Source organism: Trichosurus vulpecula, chromosome 1 (genome assembly GCF_011100635.1).
Source record: "Trichosurus vulpecula isolate mTriVul1 chromosome 1, mTriVul1.pri, whole genome shotgun sequence".
NCBI lineage: Eukaryota > Metazoa > Chordata > Mammalia > Diprotodontia > Phalangeridae > Trichosurus > Trichosurus vulpecula.
Genome location: NC_050573.1, coordinates 345,527,255 through 345,544,034, shown reverse-complemented (window position 1 = coordinate 345,544,034; position 16,780 = coordinate 345,527,255). Strand labels below are relative to the sequence as shown.

The 16,780-nt window shown below is 35.4% G+C and overlaps 1 protein-coding gene across 1 annotated transcript in view; it reads right to left on the bottom strand.

Moving 5' to 3' along the window:
* Window positions 1-16,780, bottom strand: part of SEMA5A (semaphorin 5A) — a 464,624-nt gene that overhangs the window by 422,706 nt on the left and 25,138 nt on the right. The window contains exon 2 of the mRNA XM_036757261.1: window positions 4,268-4,367. Within this exon, the coding sequence (XP_036613156.1) occupies window positions 4,268-4,367 (100 nt within the window). The remainder of the gene's footprint in view (window positions 1-4,267; window positions 4,368-16,780) is intronic.

Below are 16,780 nucleotides of genomic sequence, written 5' to 3'. Positions count from 1 at the left end.
GAGGTAGTTGGCAAAAACATATATTATAGGAGTTACCTAATGGGGCAAGCAAATTAGATTAAGTACTGAAGTGGGAAGCCCTTGGCACCATAGGCATTTAAGGTGTGTACATGAGATTCAGGCCCAGCTGCAAGTGCCTTTCCTGTACCATAATCCAGAACAGAACGACTAATGATGAAAAACTGGATGAGATTTTTGTCTAATGCAATTTATCTGAATCATGAGTATCTGAGATCACTTTCAGGTTTCTATTTTGTAAAGAAATTGCTGGAAGGGAAGAGTGGAGAATAGAAGTGAGAGATCTAGTGGAAAATGAAAACATATAGCCTGGGGTATCTTTATATCAATGCACAGAATGCTGTTAAAGGAAATTCAGTATTTTAACACAAGTAAGTAAAAAAAGAGGTGTTGGCAAATCCTGATAGGACAGGACCAGTGATTCTTATGGCAATGTAAAAGTGGCATGACATAGTAGTGACTTAGAGTCAAGAAAAGCTGGATTCAAATCTCACCTACAAACATGTACAACCCTGGATAACTCACTTAAATACCATGACTCTCATGTGTAAAATGAAGATAATAATACTTACAGTAACAACTTCATAGGGTGGTTATGAGTCTCAAATGAGAGAATTTAGGCATAAACAATGCGAATTGTTTAATGCTATGTAAGGGGCAATTATTGTTATTAACAAAAATGGGGCCATAGGATTTTAAAGCAAGACAGCACATTAGAAGTCACTGTAAATTAAAAAGATACAAAAACCCTTTATGGAAACCCATTAAACTGTGAGTATAACTGTGGTGAGTAGTGTTTGGGTGAGAATCAAAGAGAAGAAATGCTAAAGTGATATTGTTGGGAGAAGATACTACAGGCCATCAAACCATATAGAAAATATGAGACAATCATAGTGTCTGGAACATTGGGCCTAGGGTCAGAAAGGCCATAATTCAAATCCAGCCTCAGACACTTACTAGCTGTGTGGCCCTGAGCAACTCACATAACCTCTGCCTCAGTTTCCCCATCTATAAAATGGAAGTAATAATAGCACCTACCTCCCAGGGTTGTTGTGAAAATCAAATGAAATAATACGTGCACAAGTGCTTAACATAGTGCCTGGCACATGGTGAATGCTATGTAAATGTTAGCTATTATTATTAACTAGGTCAGAGGCAAGGTGTATTATGGTTCTGATAAGGGAATTCAAGAATTCAGGTATTTCCTGAAAGTGCTATTAGTTTAAAAGCAAAAGTTTTTAGGTTTTTTTTTCTTTGCTGACAATTTTGTTTGTAATAGCATGAGGAAGTAAAGAATTACTCTGGATTTCATTCTAAGAATAAATTGATTGGTAATGTAAAAGAGAGTTATGCAAGTAGAGATAATACTTCATCAAAAAAAATGACATGAATCTGTAAGAATAGTTTTAAGGGGGCAGCTAGGTGGCACAGTGAGTAGAGCACCGGCCCTCGAGTCAGGAGGATGTGAGTTCAAATTTGCCTTCAGACACTTGACACATGTACTAGCTACGTGACCTTGGGTAAGTCACTTAACCCCAACTGCCCTGCCCAAAAAAAAAAAAAAAACAAAAAGAATAGTTTTAAAACCCTGTCCACTAGAGCCCAGAGCCAGACTTTAAGAAGGAATGCATTCTACTACACTCCTGGACTTCAGATCTTTATAGTGGTTAACATCTTAACATTCAAATTAAGTTTGGTGCTTAGTGTAAATCAATAAACACTTATTAAATACCTATTATTTGCTAAGGACTGTGCTAAGCACTGTGTGTGGGCATATGTGTAGCTATATACTACTTTTCCCCCCTTAGAATGTATGTGTGCATGAATGTATACTTGTCTTTCTCATTAGAACTCTTTAACTTTTATATGTGTATTCCCTGCGTCTTATACAGTGCCTAGAACATAGTAAGCAAATAAATATTTATTAATTGATAGAAAAGTTCTAAATATATGACAGTAAAAGCTGGTTCCTCTCCAACACTGGAGGCCAGATCTCAGCCCAATCCATCGTGCCCAGTCCATAGCCACACAAAGGTGGACCAAGGAATTTGAACAGGCCAAGGAGGCTACTTCAAATCAGCCTGTCAGAATTCTTAGTATAAAATCTCTGGACCTTTTCAAAGTCATAAGGAGAATTAATTAGAGAGTTATGGACATCTGAAATAAGATGTAATTATTACTATTAAGTTAAGGATGAATTGCCAGTTGGCACTGGTGGAGCGAGTTATCACACTAGGAGTTCCTCACACCAGTAACGGGCCCAGATGAGAACCCCACCCCAAAGAATTAATTTTTGTTTGGCATCATACAATTCTTTTTAATTTTATTTTTCTTTTAAACTTAAATACAAAAAGACCAAAAAATGAACATGTCCAGGTACTCAGCACAACATAAAAGGAGGATTCAATATAAAACCATAAATTTCCATTTCCTTGTTTACTTTTTTTTGAAAAAACTATGTAATAAATACTACACATTGCTTTCAAAGCCACCCTGCTTTTCTGTGCTTCCTTCAAAGTTTTCTTTTGTTTTCTGCTGTGCATTTTTTTACATCATATAATTCTTAAAGACTGTATACATGAACTCTACAGGCAAGAACAGATTGCTAATAAACACAGATAGAGTAAAAATCACTTTATGTGATATTAATACAATAAATATCAAAATCCAAATGTAAATATTCCTCAATGTGATATTAACCTTGAATGCTGAAAACTTGAGGTATAAATCTGAGTGTATTAATAATAACATAAAACCATTCCCACAATTCTTCCATTTGTTTCAGGGATTTTACTGCTAAAATTCAAGCAGGGAGTGACAAGATGTGTTTGTTATTATTGCTCTGGGAGCACAAAACCCCATCAGTATCTCACTAAATAACATATTTTCCAAGTAAGCCTCATTGCTAAGTATTAGCACACCCATGGGCATTGATAATTATATAAATGCAACATGACTATACCTGAAACTACTATGGGTAAGGTGAATCTAGTACAGAGACATACTGATACCCTATATATTTGAGTAAACATTAGCATAACCTAATGTTCATTTTTCATTATCCTCAATATAACAACTGTTTCCATTTTTCCCCCAAGAATTAGAAGTTACAACAGAAACCACAATGACAGTGCCACTGTGCCTATATTTTCACTCTTTCCCAACCCTAAGACATTTACTGGTGTAATAAGTGTGTGAATGTGTGTGTGTGTGTGTGTGTGTGTGTGTGTACACTAATAACACTGCAATTCAGGCAGAAGTTAAGGACAGAATAAATAAACTGGCCTGAAAGCCAATTCTCATTCCAAACCACTAGCCAGGCAAATTGTATCATCACATAACTTACTCAAGGCCAGACCCAATTCTCTCTAGGTCCCTACAATGCTCGCATTTTATCAGGCCTGGAATATATTCCCTCCAAATCTCTGCCTGGTGTAACCCTTCTTTTCCTTCAAGACTCAGCTCAGATGCAACCATTTCCATGCTGATGAACCTCTTTGCTGATCCATCCCCCTCCTCTGCAACCTGAATCTGAGTTTTATTTTTCATTTTGGGTTTCTCATATCATTTCATCAGAATCTCTTCTTTACAATTATCATATCTGTTTCTCATCATACAACTTTGTTTATATTTTTTATTCTTGCTATTTGTTTGTAAGTGCTGCATGAGCAGACAGCATGTCATTTACCATCTCTGTAGCCCCAACGCCTAGCACAATCACTTTTTACATAGCAAATACTTAATGTGTTTGAATGGAGTTGAGATTAATTGAAGAGGGACTAAATACTAGGGGAAAAACTCAAGTCACATGCCCTTCTTGTGGTAGGCCCACAGTAGAATTCTTGATACATGAAGAAAAGGGCTTGAGTTGATGTCCTTAAATATTCACATCTCTAAGAGATTAAATATGGCTCTCTAATTTTACTGATGAGAAAACTGAAGCAAAATAAGCAAATAAACAATGAAGTAAACTGTCCAAGGCCAGATTATTCTAAATGTAGCTAGCATTTACGTTGTGCTTCAAGGGTTAAAAGTTGTTTTCCATACATTATCTCACTTGTGCAGCACAACTGGAAATAGAGTCAAGTTTTGGTGGGCTAATCTCGACCTAAATTTTCTAGACTGTTGTCCATTGCTAAAATGAATAATGAGCATTCAATACCTCGTCAGTTGTTTCTAACCATGTTTAAAATGCTCACGCTTAACCGAATAAAAGCAAAACTGGATGACAAAGTATAGCATTTCTCACCTGGCTCCTACAACAAGTTCTTTCTGTCCTGGATCAAATGTTAGCTGAGAGAAATCCACGGCATTCTTCGCTCTGAACTCATGTAACCAGGGGACAATTTCTAAAAGAAGGGGGAAAAAAGAACAAAAATCATTATCATAAGTGCTGTAGATCAGGTGGCAAATATTACATTTCATATATGATTTGAAGTTTCCCTGATGTAATCATTTAGGAGCCAAAAGGAGTCTTCACCAGCATGTCACAAAATACACACTGTGTATCTGTAAAACAAAAGGGGCAGCCACCCAATAAATAGCAGACTGAAGCATCCATGCTTCATTCTGATTTACAAGCCAGATGTATGTTTTTCTTTAGGCCCTGGACTGTGCAGAAAATAACCCAATACACACATGATTCATTGGAAGACGACTGAATGGGAACAAAAACATTTCCTGTGCAACTCAAATAGAAATAGCTGAAGACTTAGAAAATCACAATGAGGCTCCTTGGGAAGAAATTATAAAGCAAGTGAGCAATGTTTGCCGTTCTTTTTTTTTCACTAAGTGGACATTTCATCTCCTTGCCCACTGGGTTTCTCCTGGTAACTAGTTTAAATAGTCTAAGATAGGGAAATGTTGACTCCTCCCTGCATGGAGAAGCAACAGTTAATTTTACCCATACTTTGTATTCTTTCTAAAGAAAGCCAGATAATAACCTCACCCTACAGGGATAGGCTCCTTAGGCACTCATATTACTACTAAATAGTCACTACTGAATAGTCTAAACTTTAGAATCGCTCTATCATAAAAATCTAGCTTGTAAAGACACCATCTTGTTATAGTAGGGAGTTTCATTAACTCATTCAGGATATCCAGGAACTTGCAAGTAAGCTGCTTGATAGTCACAAGTTATTGCATTAAAATTTAGTTGTTAAGTGATTTGTTTCTATTTGCATATTAAATCTTTTGTTTCATTTAACACTTGCTAAACAAACTTGCAGCAGTTATAATAACAGCATCCTTTAGAGAGAAAGATATGATACAAGAAAAATTCAATTATTACAAGTACCATTTCCAGTGGTTCGCATATGAAAGGAATATTTCCATATCCTAGTAGATGCCTCAAAAAAGGGTGTCTGTTAATGTAATTAAAATGAATTTACTTCAAAGAACAATCTGGTACAACCAATCATTTCTGGGAATGAATGGGGAAAAATTATTAATCCCTTGCTATGTTCCAATCACTGAGGTTACAAACACAAAAACAAGACATTCCACAATTTCTAGTAGCTTGTATCCAAATAGAATACATTTAGGGAAGTGGTGAACAGGGAACAATGCTTTGGTCTAAGATGCTAAAGTGGAATAAGGCAGCCTACTAAAAGAGCCTTTCCATGGGTGATGACAGTGTTGGTCTGATTAAATTTCTTTCTCATTTTTTTTTTTGGTGAGGCAATCTGGGTTAAGCAATTTGCCCAGGATCACACAGCTTCTAAGTGTCTGAGACTGGATTTGAACTCACGTACTCCTAACTCCAGAGCTGGTGCACTATCAACCTCACCACCTACCTGTTCCTTATTGCATTTCTTAGCACAAGAGGTGGAAGGGGTGATAGTGGGAACCCATGGAGTTGCAGGGCAAAGAGCGTCTAGGGTGAAGATGAAGACACAGGATCCCAAAGAGATTAGAGCCAAGTGTCTTAGTCCCTCCTTGTCATTGTCTCTGTTGATCTAGATTGGAGGAGAAATCAGCAGTGGCAGAGGATAAAATGGCCCCGATAAGGAAAAGGAAGAAGGTCTTAGTCCTCAGAAAGATCACTTTCTTTAATGAAAGTGTAAAAATGTTGGCATTTTAAAATTAATAGGAGAGCTAATCAACCTCTCAGTTTATTTGTACCTTACCATATATACAAAGCACTTTTGACATTTTAAAATCATTTTCTCATCTATTATTTTATTTCATCACTAAATAAGCATTTACAGAAGCAGTACTAGGCATAAGCCTGTTAGCATTATTATACTGTAGTCTGCTGCTGCTGCTGCTGTTTTAAACCAGACCTGTGATCTCATTGGTGTAGTGAGATCCCAGGGTGGAACTTCCTCTAAGAATGAGCTTCTCTTCAACTTATCATCTTATAGAATAACCTTGAGCCTCTGAGAGTTTAAGTAACATACCTGAGCTCATGCAACTAGTATGTGTCTAAGGCGGACTTGAACCCAATTCTTCTTAACTCTAAGTAGAGCTCTATCCATGATACCAAGTTGCCTCTAGACATATCTTCTAAGAAATAAGAAGAATCAGGTGAGGAAAATAAAGTTTAAACAACTGTTCAGCCAGTCTGTATGTATACAGAGGCAACATTATTTAACATGTTTAGGCATGAGGACATTACCAACTACCAAAGCAAAATGAGACTGGACAGAATCTTGGAATTTTTTTTGAAGGCAGCTGGTATTTTCTATAGAACAAAAGGTCAGAGGAGCCTCAAGGCCTCAGAAAGAGTATCAACATTGTCTGTGGGGCCTGAGAAGCAACTGTACCTGACTTTAATTTTTCTCTCTTTCTTCTTCGGTGTTCTGACCAATAGGAAGGAAATATGGCAAGCCCCTTCTCTTGTCCAGATACCTTCTGTGCTGTGACATCAAGGGTTACTGTCCCCAGTACTCAGAGTCAATTCTCATTAAAGACTGAACCTGTGATGATATTATTCTCAGAACAGGACAGAAGCTCTGAGATAGAGGAGGGTACAAAGGTCATCTACTAAAACTCAAACCTGAAGAAAAACATCTCCTGTAGATTATCCTTGACAAGTGACAATTCAATTTCCACTTGGTGTCTTCAAGTGTAGGAGAAGATAAAGATGAGAAGCAAAGACAGGAATATACAATCTGTTTCCAATATTTCAACATAAATTTCAACTAATCCACTGAATAGAGAGAAGCATCATTGCATAGTATATAGAAGTGGATAAAGAACAAAATATGTAATCAAAAAGGCCAGGGTCGAGTGAAGCCTCTGACACCTGCCCTCTGCTTCACCATGTTCAGGTAGCTAAACCCCTCAGTGCCTCCAACAAACCCTCTAAAACTATATTTTATAAATCAGTTGCTTATGTGCATGAGTAGAGGGAATTTCCAAACCAAGAATTCCCCAACACTCATGAAATTAGAGGTGTACCATCCCCTGCCTGTCCCACAAGGGGAGAGATTGTAGTATGGATAGTTGTAGGGTAGAAGGAAAAATAACCACTGGATTTGGGGTCAGAGGTCCCAGGTTTAAATCATGGGTCTGCCATTTTGTGACCTTGCACAAGTCACTTCCCTTCACTGGAACTCTACTTCCTCACCTCTAAAATGAAAAGGTTGAACTAGATAACCTCTAAAATCCTTCTAGCTCTCAAATATGATCCTATGACCTGTGATTTTATCAGATTAGGTAACTCACGAAACGGAAATCTTCTATACTGGTACTGCCCAGTATTTGGTCTCAGTGTTATTCAGGGGACTAAGATGCAAAATGAGTTGTTTATGATCATAATGTGACAAAGGTATAATTTAAATCAGGTCTTCCTCACTCCAAACCATCTAGCCACCCCCTATACTATACACACTGCTATTAATGTCTCTCAGTCAAAATAAGTGGAAAAAAAGGACAGAACCTGGTTGTTAATTGCATATAGATGGAAAATGTCAAGAATGAATCACTAATTTCTAGCTAGGGTAACTTAAAAAATTATAACAGTGGCTGAAATATGAAACTCAAGGAGCAAAACTCTTTGAATAGATAGAAAAGAAAGGAAGGGAGAGTAATATACATATATATTTAGTTAGTTTTAGTTATAATGCGTGTGTGTGTGTGTGTGTGTGTGTGTGTGTGTGTGTGTGTGTGTGTATCATGATAGGGGAACATCTAGCTGCAGACGTCAGGCATATGCCTAAACATATACTCATTGCCAGTGGTAAAGCATCTTGTAACTCCTAACCAAGTTATTTATTTATTTATTTATTATTAACTGAACCGTAAAGCCTCTAGAGTCCAGGAGAAGGATCAGGTTTTAAGATGTAATAAAGGGGAAAAGATAGTAGTGTCATAGAACTCATGAAAAAGATAGTCAAAAAATGTTATGTGGGGATGTCAATTGGCTCAAATGCAACAGACAGGTCAAAGAAAATGAAGATGAAAAATGTCATTGGATTGGGTGATAAGGAGATCAGGGGTGATCTTCAGGAAAGTTGTTTCCGTGAAGGGATGAGAGCCAATAGTTCATAGCTGCATGCTGAATACTGAGCATAGCTCACAGGTTTTAAATTCTAGGACATGAACATATACTGGAGAGTACTTTGTTATCTGAAATTTAATATAGCTTCTTTAAATGGCTCTGTTAAACCTAGAAATGTGAATAAAAGTTCTGGTTCACTACTACTCTGAGATGTAAAATAAATACAAACGTCTTAATGAAATTTATGCTGTGAATTTGGCCTATGTTGAAGCTTATGTCTTTAAATAAGTATTATTGTAGAATCCTATTACAATTAGACCTAATATTTACAGATCAGCACTTCAAATCATATCCTTTCTCTACCATTTACTACCCATAGGATCATAGATTTAAAGCTGAGAGGGTACTTAGAGGTTGTAGAGCCCAATACCTTCATTTTATAGATGAGGAACCCGAGGTGAGAAAAGGTTGGGTGATTTTCTCACTGTTACAGAACTACTCAATATCTCAGGCAGGATTTTGACTTAGATCTTCCTGATTCAAGGGCAGTGAGCAATCCTAGCTTGGATCTTCTTAAACTCTGATCTTCATTTTTCCTGATTGGTAAATTGGGGATAACACTTATACCATCTACCTGAGATGATATATATTAAGCACTGTGTAAAGGATTAAGTGCTAGTTACAAATAAACTACCAGCAGCAGCTGCTGAACTGATAGGAGGTCTTATTTAATATTCTAAGCCTAGAATGGAGGTGCTAATTCTACTTCCTGACACCACAATATTTCAGTATAACTATAACCAATAAACTCACTTTAAAAAATTTTATAACAGAATGAATCAATTATTACTTTCAATTTTCCCCATGCATTCTCAAAAAGTTTTCCAAACGTGTGATCATCAAATTCTGCCAAAGTGACCATGTATCCATTTTGAAGATTTCTTTGTTTTAATTCTTTCAAACTCACTGCCTAAAACGCCTAGTTAAAATTATAGATTTGGATTAAGACAATAGTCAGAGCAATTCTTGAAAAAAGAAAAAAAAAATTATTCCCTTTTAGAAGTCTTTTTTGAGGGGAAAAATGTCATATGCAAGACATATATTGACTTAGCCACCAAAGAGATTTCCAGTGTATAACACATGTTTCTGTAAGGAATCTGTTTTTACTTAACTGTCATTTTAACAATATTCCCCCAATTATTTCAAAATAATACTATTCCTTTCATATTCTTTCAATTCTGGTCAGCTGGCAATTCTTTTTGTCGACACCCATTAATCTCTGGTATATTTCCAATCATAACTATTCTAACCTTTTCCCACTCTCTTTAAACTAGAATTCAATCCCCTGTCACTATCAGAAGATGACCTCTAATTCTGAGGGGAAGAAAGTGATTGAGTAAAAGTTCCTCATCTACCATTACTTGTAATTCAAAAATATTTCACAGCTATACCCATTTTCTTCTCTAGCCTGAGAGGCAGAGATGTTCTTCCTTCTCTTACAAGAAAGACTGGCTACTTATGCTTTTTTTTGAGGGGGGAAGGCAGGGCAATTGGGGTTAAGTGACTTGCCCAAGGTCACAGAGCTAGTAAGTGTGTCAAGTGTCTGTAGCCAGATTTGAACTCAGGTCCTCCTGATTCCATGGTTGGTACTCTACTCACTGGGCCACCCAGCTGCCCCCTACCTATGCTCTTTGATCTAAATAAATTCACTGAATATTTATTGAATGCCTACTAGAGAACAGACACTATGCAGGAGATGCCACAATACAAAATGAGACAAGCCCTTGATCTTATGTAGTATATGATCTAATGTGAGTGATTAAAACATGAACACAAGTATACTAGAGAAAAGGAAGAGTGCCCAACAATGCTTATAAGAAAATTTGAGGAGGGAAAGATAATTTTTAGCTATGGATATCAGGGAAGACTTCATGGCAAGAGACACCTGATCAGAACCTTGAAGGAAGCAATGAATTTTAAGAGGTAAAGATAACCAGATTGTGTATTCTAAGCTTCAGGCTTTTGTCCTGGCAAAATGGTGGATGTCACTCTACCATGAAGATAACTGCTGCTTGTGTATATTCAACAACATCCCTTGAGGAGAAGTAAAGAATTTGACGAGACTTTCGGAATTACCTCAACATATATTTTGATGGTTGGTGATTTCTACGCAACTGTAGGAATACGGAAGGACAACAAAAACTATGTAAGAAAATATAGTCCAGGATGAAGAAATTAAAGTGTTTAAAGACTTTTAGATGCCTCAGAAGTCTAAAGAATGGACATCATGATTACATTCTCCAAGGAGAGTCAGAAGACTGGAGACAAGACAAACTCCAAATGACATAAGAAAAAATCAAATTTACCATGTCTTAACAGATATGAAAATACTATTTGCTGACATAGTTCTCATTTCATATGTAGCTCTCTCTGTTGATTTATTAACTGCTAATGGCAAAGGTCAAAGTAAATAGCAAATTATAAGGAAGGATAAGATGAAAAGAAGAGACTACCCACAATTACAGCATCTCCAACCTATCCAGTTTAAACAAACTGCTCCTTAAAATGACAAAAGACAAACATAGATACATAAGCTCTATGTCAACTGCTTAAAGAAAATTAACAGATGCAAAAGGTTCATCAGAATGAAAAGTCCAAAAAGAGCCTCAGCCAATAAAGGCTTAATCACTCCGCCAAGTGGAGAGACACAGCAGCCAAGGGTAACAATTATTTAAAATACATCCTCATTTGAAAAACATTACAGAGGAAGATGACAGAAAACTACCAACAATATTTCCTCAGAAAACATGGAAAAGCAGTTTTTAAAAAACTGATCCAACAGAGAATTTGCTGTATGATACAACTAAGCCACATCATCATGAAAACATCTGTGGATGAGAAACAGAAAAATGGAATTTATCTAAAGGATTTCCATACTGAACTGTTCCCAACACATTTGGACTTTACTCTATCAGTACATGATGTAAGGAAGTTGCAATGCTGTTTAGATAAATGAAGTTGGTTGGAGCATACAGAAACAGGAAGTAACACCATTTTAAAGACAATCAAGGAGCAATGGTTACAATATATCAAAAAAGGGGAAATGTCAAACGAACATAAAAAATTTCATAGTGAATGTTTCCACCAAGAACACAAAACAAAAAAGGAAATAGAGCTATTGACCCATATATAGCTCTCTTCTAATCCTTATAAAAATCTTTCTGAGAGCACTGTGTGCACAAAGAGAGTACAGACTTGATAAAATCATGAAATGGGATTTTCTGTAACTGACTACATCATTAAAGTAAAACTGATTGAGAACTAGAAAAAAGCTTAAAATTCAACTATCTATTATTTGATATTTTCTAAAGCAATTGACAAAATACAATAAAATCTAACAATTAAGACTTTCTTTAAGAAAGCGATATAGCTAAGTAGGTAAATTTCTTAAAGGGTCTTCAGAGAAATGGTGTCTATTATTTGAGATGGAAAAGAAGAAGATGAATGTCAACTTCAGGTGTTTGACGGTGGCATGGATACATATGCAAAAATAAAAAAGAAGGATCTCCTATTCATTATAACATTCTCCAAAAGTACCTAGTTGCAAGTGTCATTATACTGATACCAATAAGTCCTATAACTTTACAAAAGACATCTATAACAAAGCCAATGGCATTAGTCTAACTACAAATGCCAAGAAAAGAAAATGTATAAAAAACATATTAACCCGAGTAGGAAATGCTGCAGGAATGACATTCTGCTAAGTGTGTTGTTCTTTGTGTGTATATATACATCTTCTAACATACATAAGGGTGTATATGCATAAAAGATTGGTCCTATAGGTGAATATTGAACTGGGTTCAGAAATGAGAAGGAGAGGAAAAAATTAGACTGGATCACAATGAAAATATTGTGTAATGATTTCCATGATGCCAAACTATATACTGCAAAAGCCAATTTCTCAAACATTAATGTTATTCTCTTGGGGTTATATGACTGTGATTCATAAAATACCATGATCTCTGAAGTACCAAAATGTCAAGTAATACAAAAGGCAATGGAATAATGTATGGTGAATTTGGTAGGCTGAAACCTTTAATCAATGACGATTTGAATACTAGGACTGTAGAATAACCACAGAAGACAAGTACAAAAGAAAAAGGAAATAAGATAGTCACATACTGAGAAATAAGGATAATAAATGGACAGTTATTGGTACTTTCTAGGAATATGAACCATATAAATGACTCCTGTGTATTATATTGTTTCTCTTTTGAAGATTCCTAGAAATACATGGCAGAAAAGAATTGCACAATATAAGAAGCCATGGATATGTTGCCAACTTCACCACTGGAGAGTGTACCCACCTCAATAAAATAATTTATTCATTCAAATACAATCATGTGTGTGTGTGTGTGTGTGTGTATGTGTGTGTGTGCGTGCGTAATATATATTAAGTACCTACTATATGCCAGGTAGTAGAAATATAAATAAAGGTGAGACAGTCTCTGACTTCAACAAGTTTACTTTCTACTGGAGATATATAATATGTCCATAAGATATATATATATATATATATATATATATATATATATATGTATGCATGTATGTATATGTGTGTATACATATACACACATGTACATATATATATACACATATGTATGTATATATATGTGGGTGTGTACATGTACATGTGTATGTATGTAGATATATAGATATAGATATAAAATAAATGCAAAGTAATTAAAGGTAGGCACTAACCATGGATGGGGGGGTGAAGAATAAAGGGGACTGAGGGAGGGAAGAAGGAGTGAGGGAGGTATATGAAAGGCTTCTTGAAGCACATGGCACTTAAACTGCATCTTGAAGGGATCCCAAGTGGTCAAGATGAGGAAGGGGAGCATTCCTTCCAGGATAGGGGGAAGTCTAAATAAAGGCACAGAGGAAGGAAGTGGAATGGGGAATGAAAGCCTTTAAAAATGGGATTTTGTATTTTATGCTAAAGGCAGTAGAGAGTTACAGAAGCATCTTAGCAGAGGAGTAACCTTGGGTGTTATATGGAGAATGGCTTGGACTGGGGAAGGATCTGAGTCAAGATCAAGAAGTATGATATTCTTGTAATAGTCAACATGACAGATGATATGAGTCTAAACTATAAAGAATATGTTTTCAAGCATTAATCTTTTGTGTGTATTTATTCTGTTTAATATTTTTATTTTCTTTCCTTGATCTTTTTCTATGTCTTATCTAGTACCAGATAGTCTATAAACATGTTTAGAAACTAATAATAATAATAATATGTATCCTACAAAATTTCTACCATAAGTATCACTTAGCATAATTACCTATTTGTTTTTTTAATTTAAATGTTATTATTTTACTGAGTTACAGGTAGAAACCAGTAGGATTAATTATATTTACATTAAATCTATAGATAATTTTTGTGAGGTACAGTCTCTGACTCTCAATTTTCTCATCTACAAAATTAACAGGGTAGACTAAATGTTTTCTGCTTGTCTCTTCACCTCTAACTCTATAATACTCTAATATTTTTATTATTTTGATTTGAACTATCCATCTACATTGGACATCTCCTCAACTATTTGATCAACTGAAGTAATATTTTAAAGCATTTACCACAATGCCTAATGCATTAAAGGTGCTTAATGAATACTTAATCCCTTCTTTATTCCCTTTTAACCTTTTATTTCTGTTACTACATTTATATTTTTCAATAGTATCTCTAAGTAAATTAATTCCACAAATTTAAAATTTTTGTTGTAATATCTGCTCTAAATTGGTTACATTTTCTTGTTTTGTTGTTGTGTGTATAAGAGTTGAGGGTTGTTTATTTTTCCTGATCCCATATCCTACAATCCTTTTTCTCACTTTTTGTTTTGGTAGAAACAAGTGAAGTTTGTAGGCATACCATCATGTCATCTGAAAATTATATACTTATATCTGCTCCTTTATTTTCCATGTTAATTCTACTTTATCTATTTCAATAAGCTTTCTACTGAGTGTTCCTAATGTCTAGACACATAGGAAAAAAATGAATATTTTCAAGAAATGAAATGAATGAAATTTTCAACAACATTTTATTTAATTGGAATATTTTACAAATAACATCTTCAATGTAATTTCCATCATTCCATAGCACAGAGTTTTATGTGCTTTGTAAGATTCATGTGAACTTGGTGCAATAAATCCACATTGCTGTCAGTTTTAGCACATTCACTTTTTATGCATTCAATCAAGTTGCATCTGTGATTTTCATTGAGTACACCTTCTTCTTTAGCATACCCCAGAAAAAAGTCTTTGAACAACACAGAGTCTTCAGTGAAACAGTTAATGAGATGTTAATGAGATTTCCTATGTGTCCAAACTTTAGGGACACCCTGTATTAAATGCATCCTTTGTTCAAGATTCTCTTCTAAGGCATTTATAGTATTTTCTGTCCCCACACCTTCCCCCATTCCAATACTATATCAAATGAAAGACTAAGCCTTTGAAGATTATCATAGAATCTAGCAATGGACCCATAGTCAAAGCCTTTCCAGTTTAGGAAGATCAGGTAAGGCATGCGTTCTGAAACTCCTTTGTAACAATGAGACATCAGAACAGGATTTTAGTAGGAGATGCTGTAGACTACAATGGCAATATATGGATAGTGGTTAGCAAACATGAATCATAACTGTTATCTATTGTTAAATATATCCTTTGATATATATCACATTAAAAGATTTAACACCATTCAATTAACAAAGGCACACAGTTGCTCTTGATTTTAGAAATAATTGCTTTTATGATCTTTTTTGTAGATAGTATTGATTTTTATCTTAAAAGCTATTTGGCAAGGTTAAACCAGAATTCTGTTTAAGATGTTGTCACTAGCAAACAAAGCTACTAAGGAAAAGTACCAACACCTATCCCCTAAAAGAATCTAAAACTCACTTTTTTGAGAGATGTCAGGGTAGATTACCAGATTTTATCCACATGGGGAACTCCCTTCAGCAAACTGGCAACTCATCCATGACTTGTAATTTTACCTGTTCCTTGAGATATTCGGAGATTAAATGACTTGGACATGGTCACACAGCCAGTATATATCAGATGTAGGACAGTCCTTTATCCACTGTGCCACACTGTCTTTCTCCAAAGGACATGTCAAAGAAAATCATTTAAATAACTGACAAAAAGAGCTACAAAATGTTGCTGCAAGAGTACACTACACACTTTTCTGAAATATGAAATTCATTCCAAAAATCTGTCAAAATATTAGATCAGAATTAATATCCACCCACAGGCAGAACCTTGTAGCATTTATATTGTCCAGAGAACAATTTGACTTGTCTAGAGCTGCTGAGCAAGGCAATGCTTCCAATGTAAACTAAGTCTGGCTATCTATAAGTGTAACTCCATTACTCACCATTTCAAATGTAAGTAAATTAAACAGAAAGCAAGATGACAGCAGGCCTACAAAGAATGCATAGGAGAATTGGATACTATACTAGAAACCAATCTCATGTGACAAGAAAAAAAGGCAAAGGCTACTGGAAGTCTATAGAAGGCCATGCATCAATATAGAAATGTTCAAAGGAGATTTAAAATGAATGCCTAAAGCTTATATCATCTTTCTCATGACATTCTGTGTTAGACTGCTCTGTTTATGTCAGCATATAGAACATAAATAAAAGTAATGACAATCTCATGGGTATCTATAAAATGACCATACTGTAGTAAATATAAAACTCAGATATGCTTACAATTCAACGTTTGGAAAATTTAACGTGGGCAAAACAATCAAGAATTCCTTGGTGCTGTTTTTATTGTTTTTTGTTTTTCTTTTTGTAAACGGATGAAGTCTTTCCCATGAACCCACTTCATTCTCATATACTTATTGCCCATTTAGCTATGTAACTCCCCAAATCCACAGAATTGAACGACAGGATAAATTATTTGACCTACTGAAATTGAATCCCAAATTCTATTGCTATGTCAAGCTAAAAAGGCTTCAGGTTTCTAGGATGCTTTAAATTTCAGTGCCAATTTATTGGGACATGGCAATCTCCAGTAGAATCAGATCCATTTTTATGAACCAAATACAACTTTAGACATGGGAGAAGAAAACAGAAATGATGATGGAAGACTGCTTCCCTAGAGTGAAAAGTACAGATGAAAAACTAAAAGTAGATGAAGGAGGTGATATAATAAAGCTTAAATGGTTGGCCACTTCCAATCAATATAAACAGCTTGAGTCTGATATGGAGCCAGCAACAGAACATGTTGGGAAGGAAAAAACTGTGGTCAAAGCAG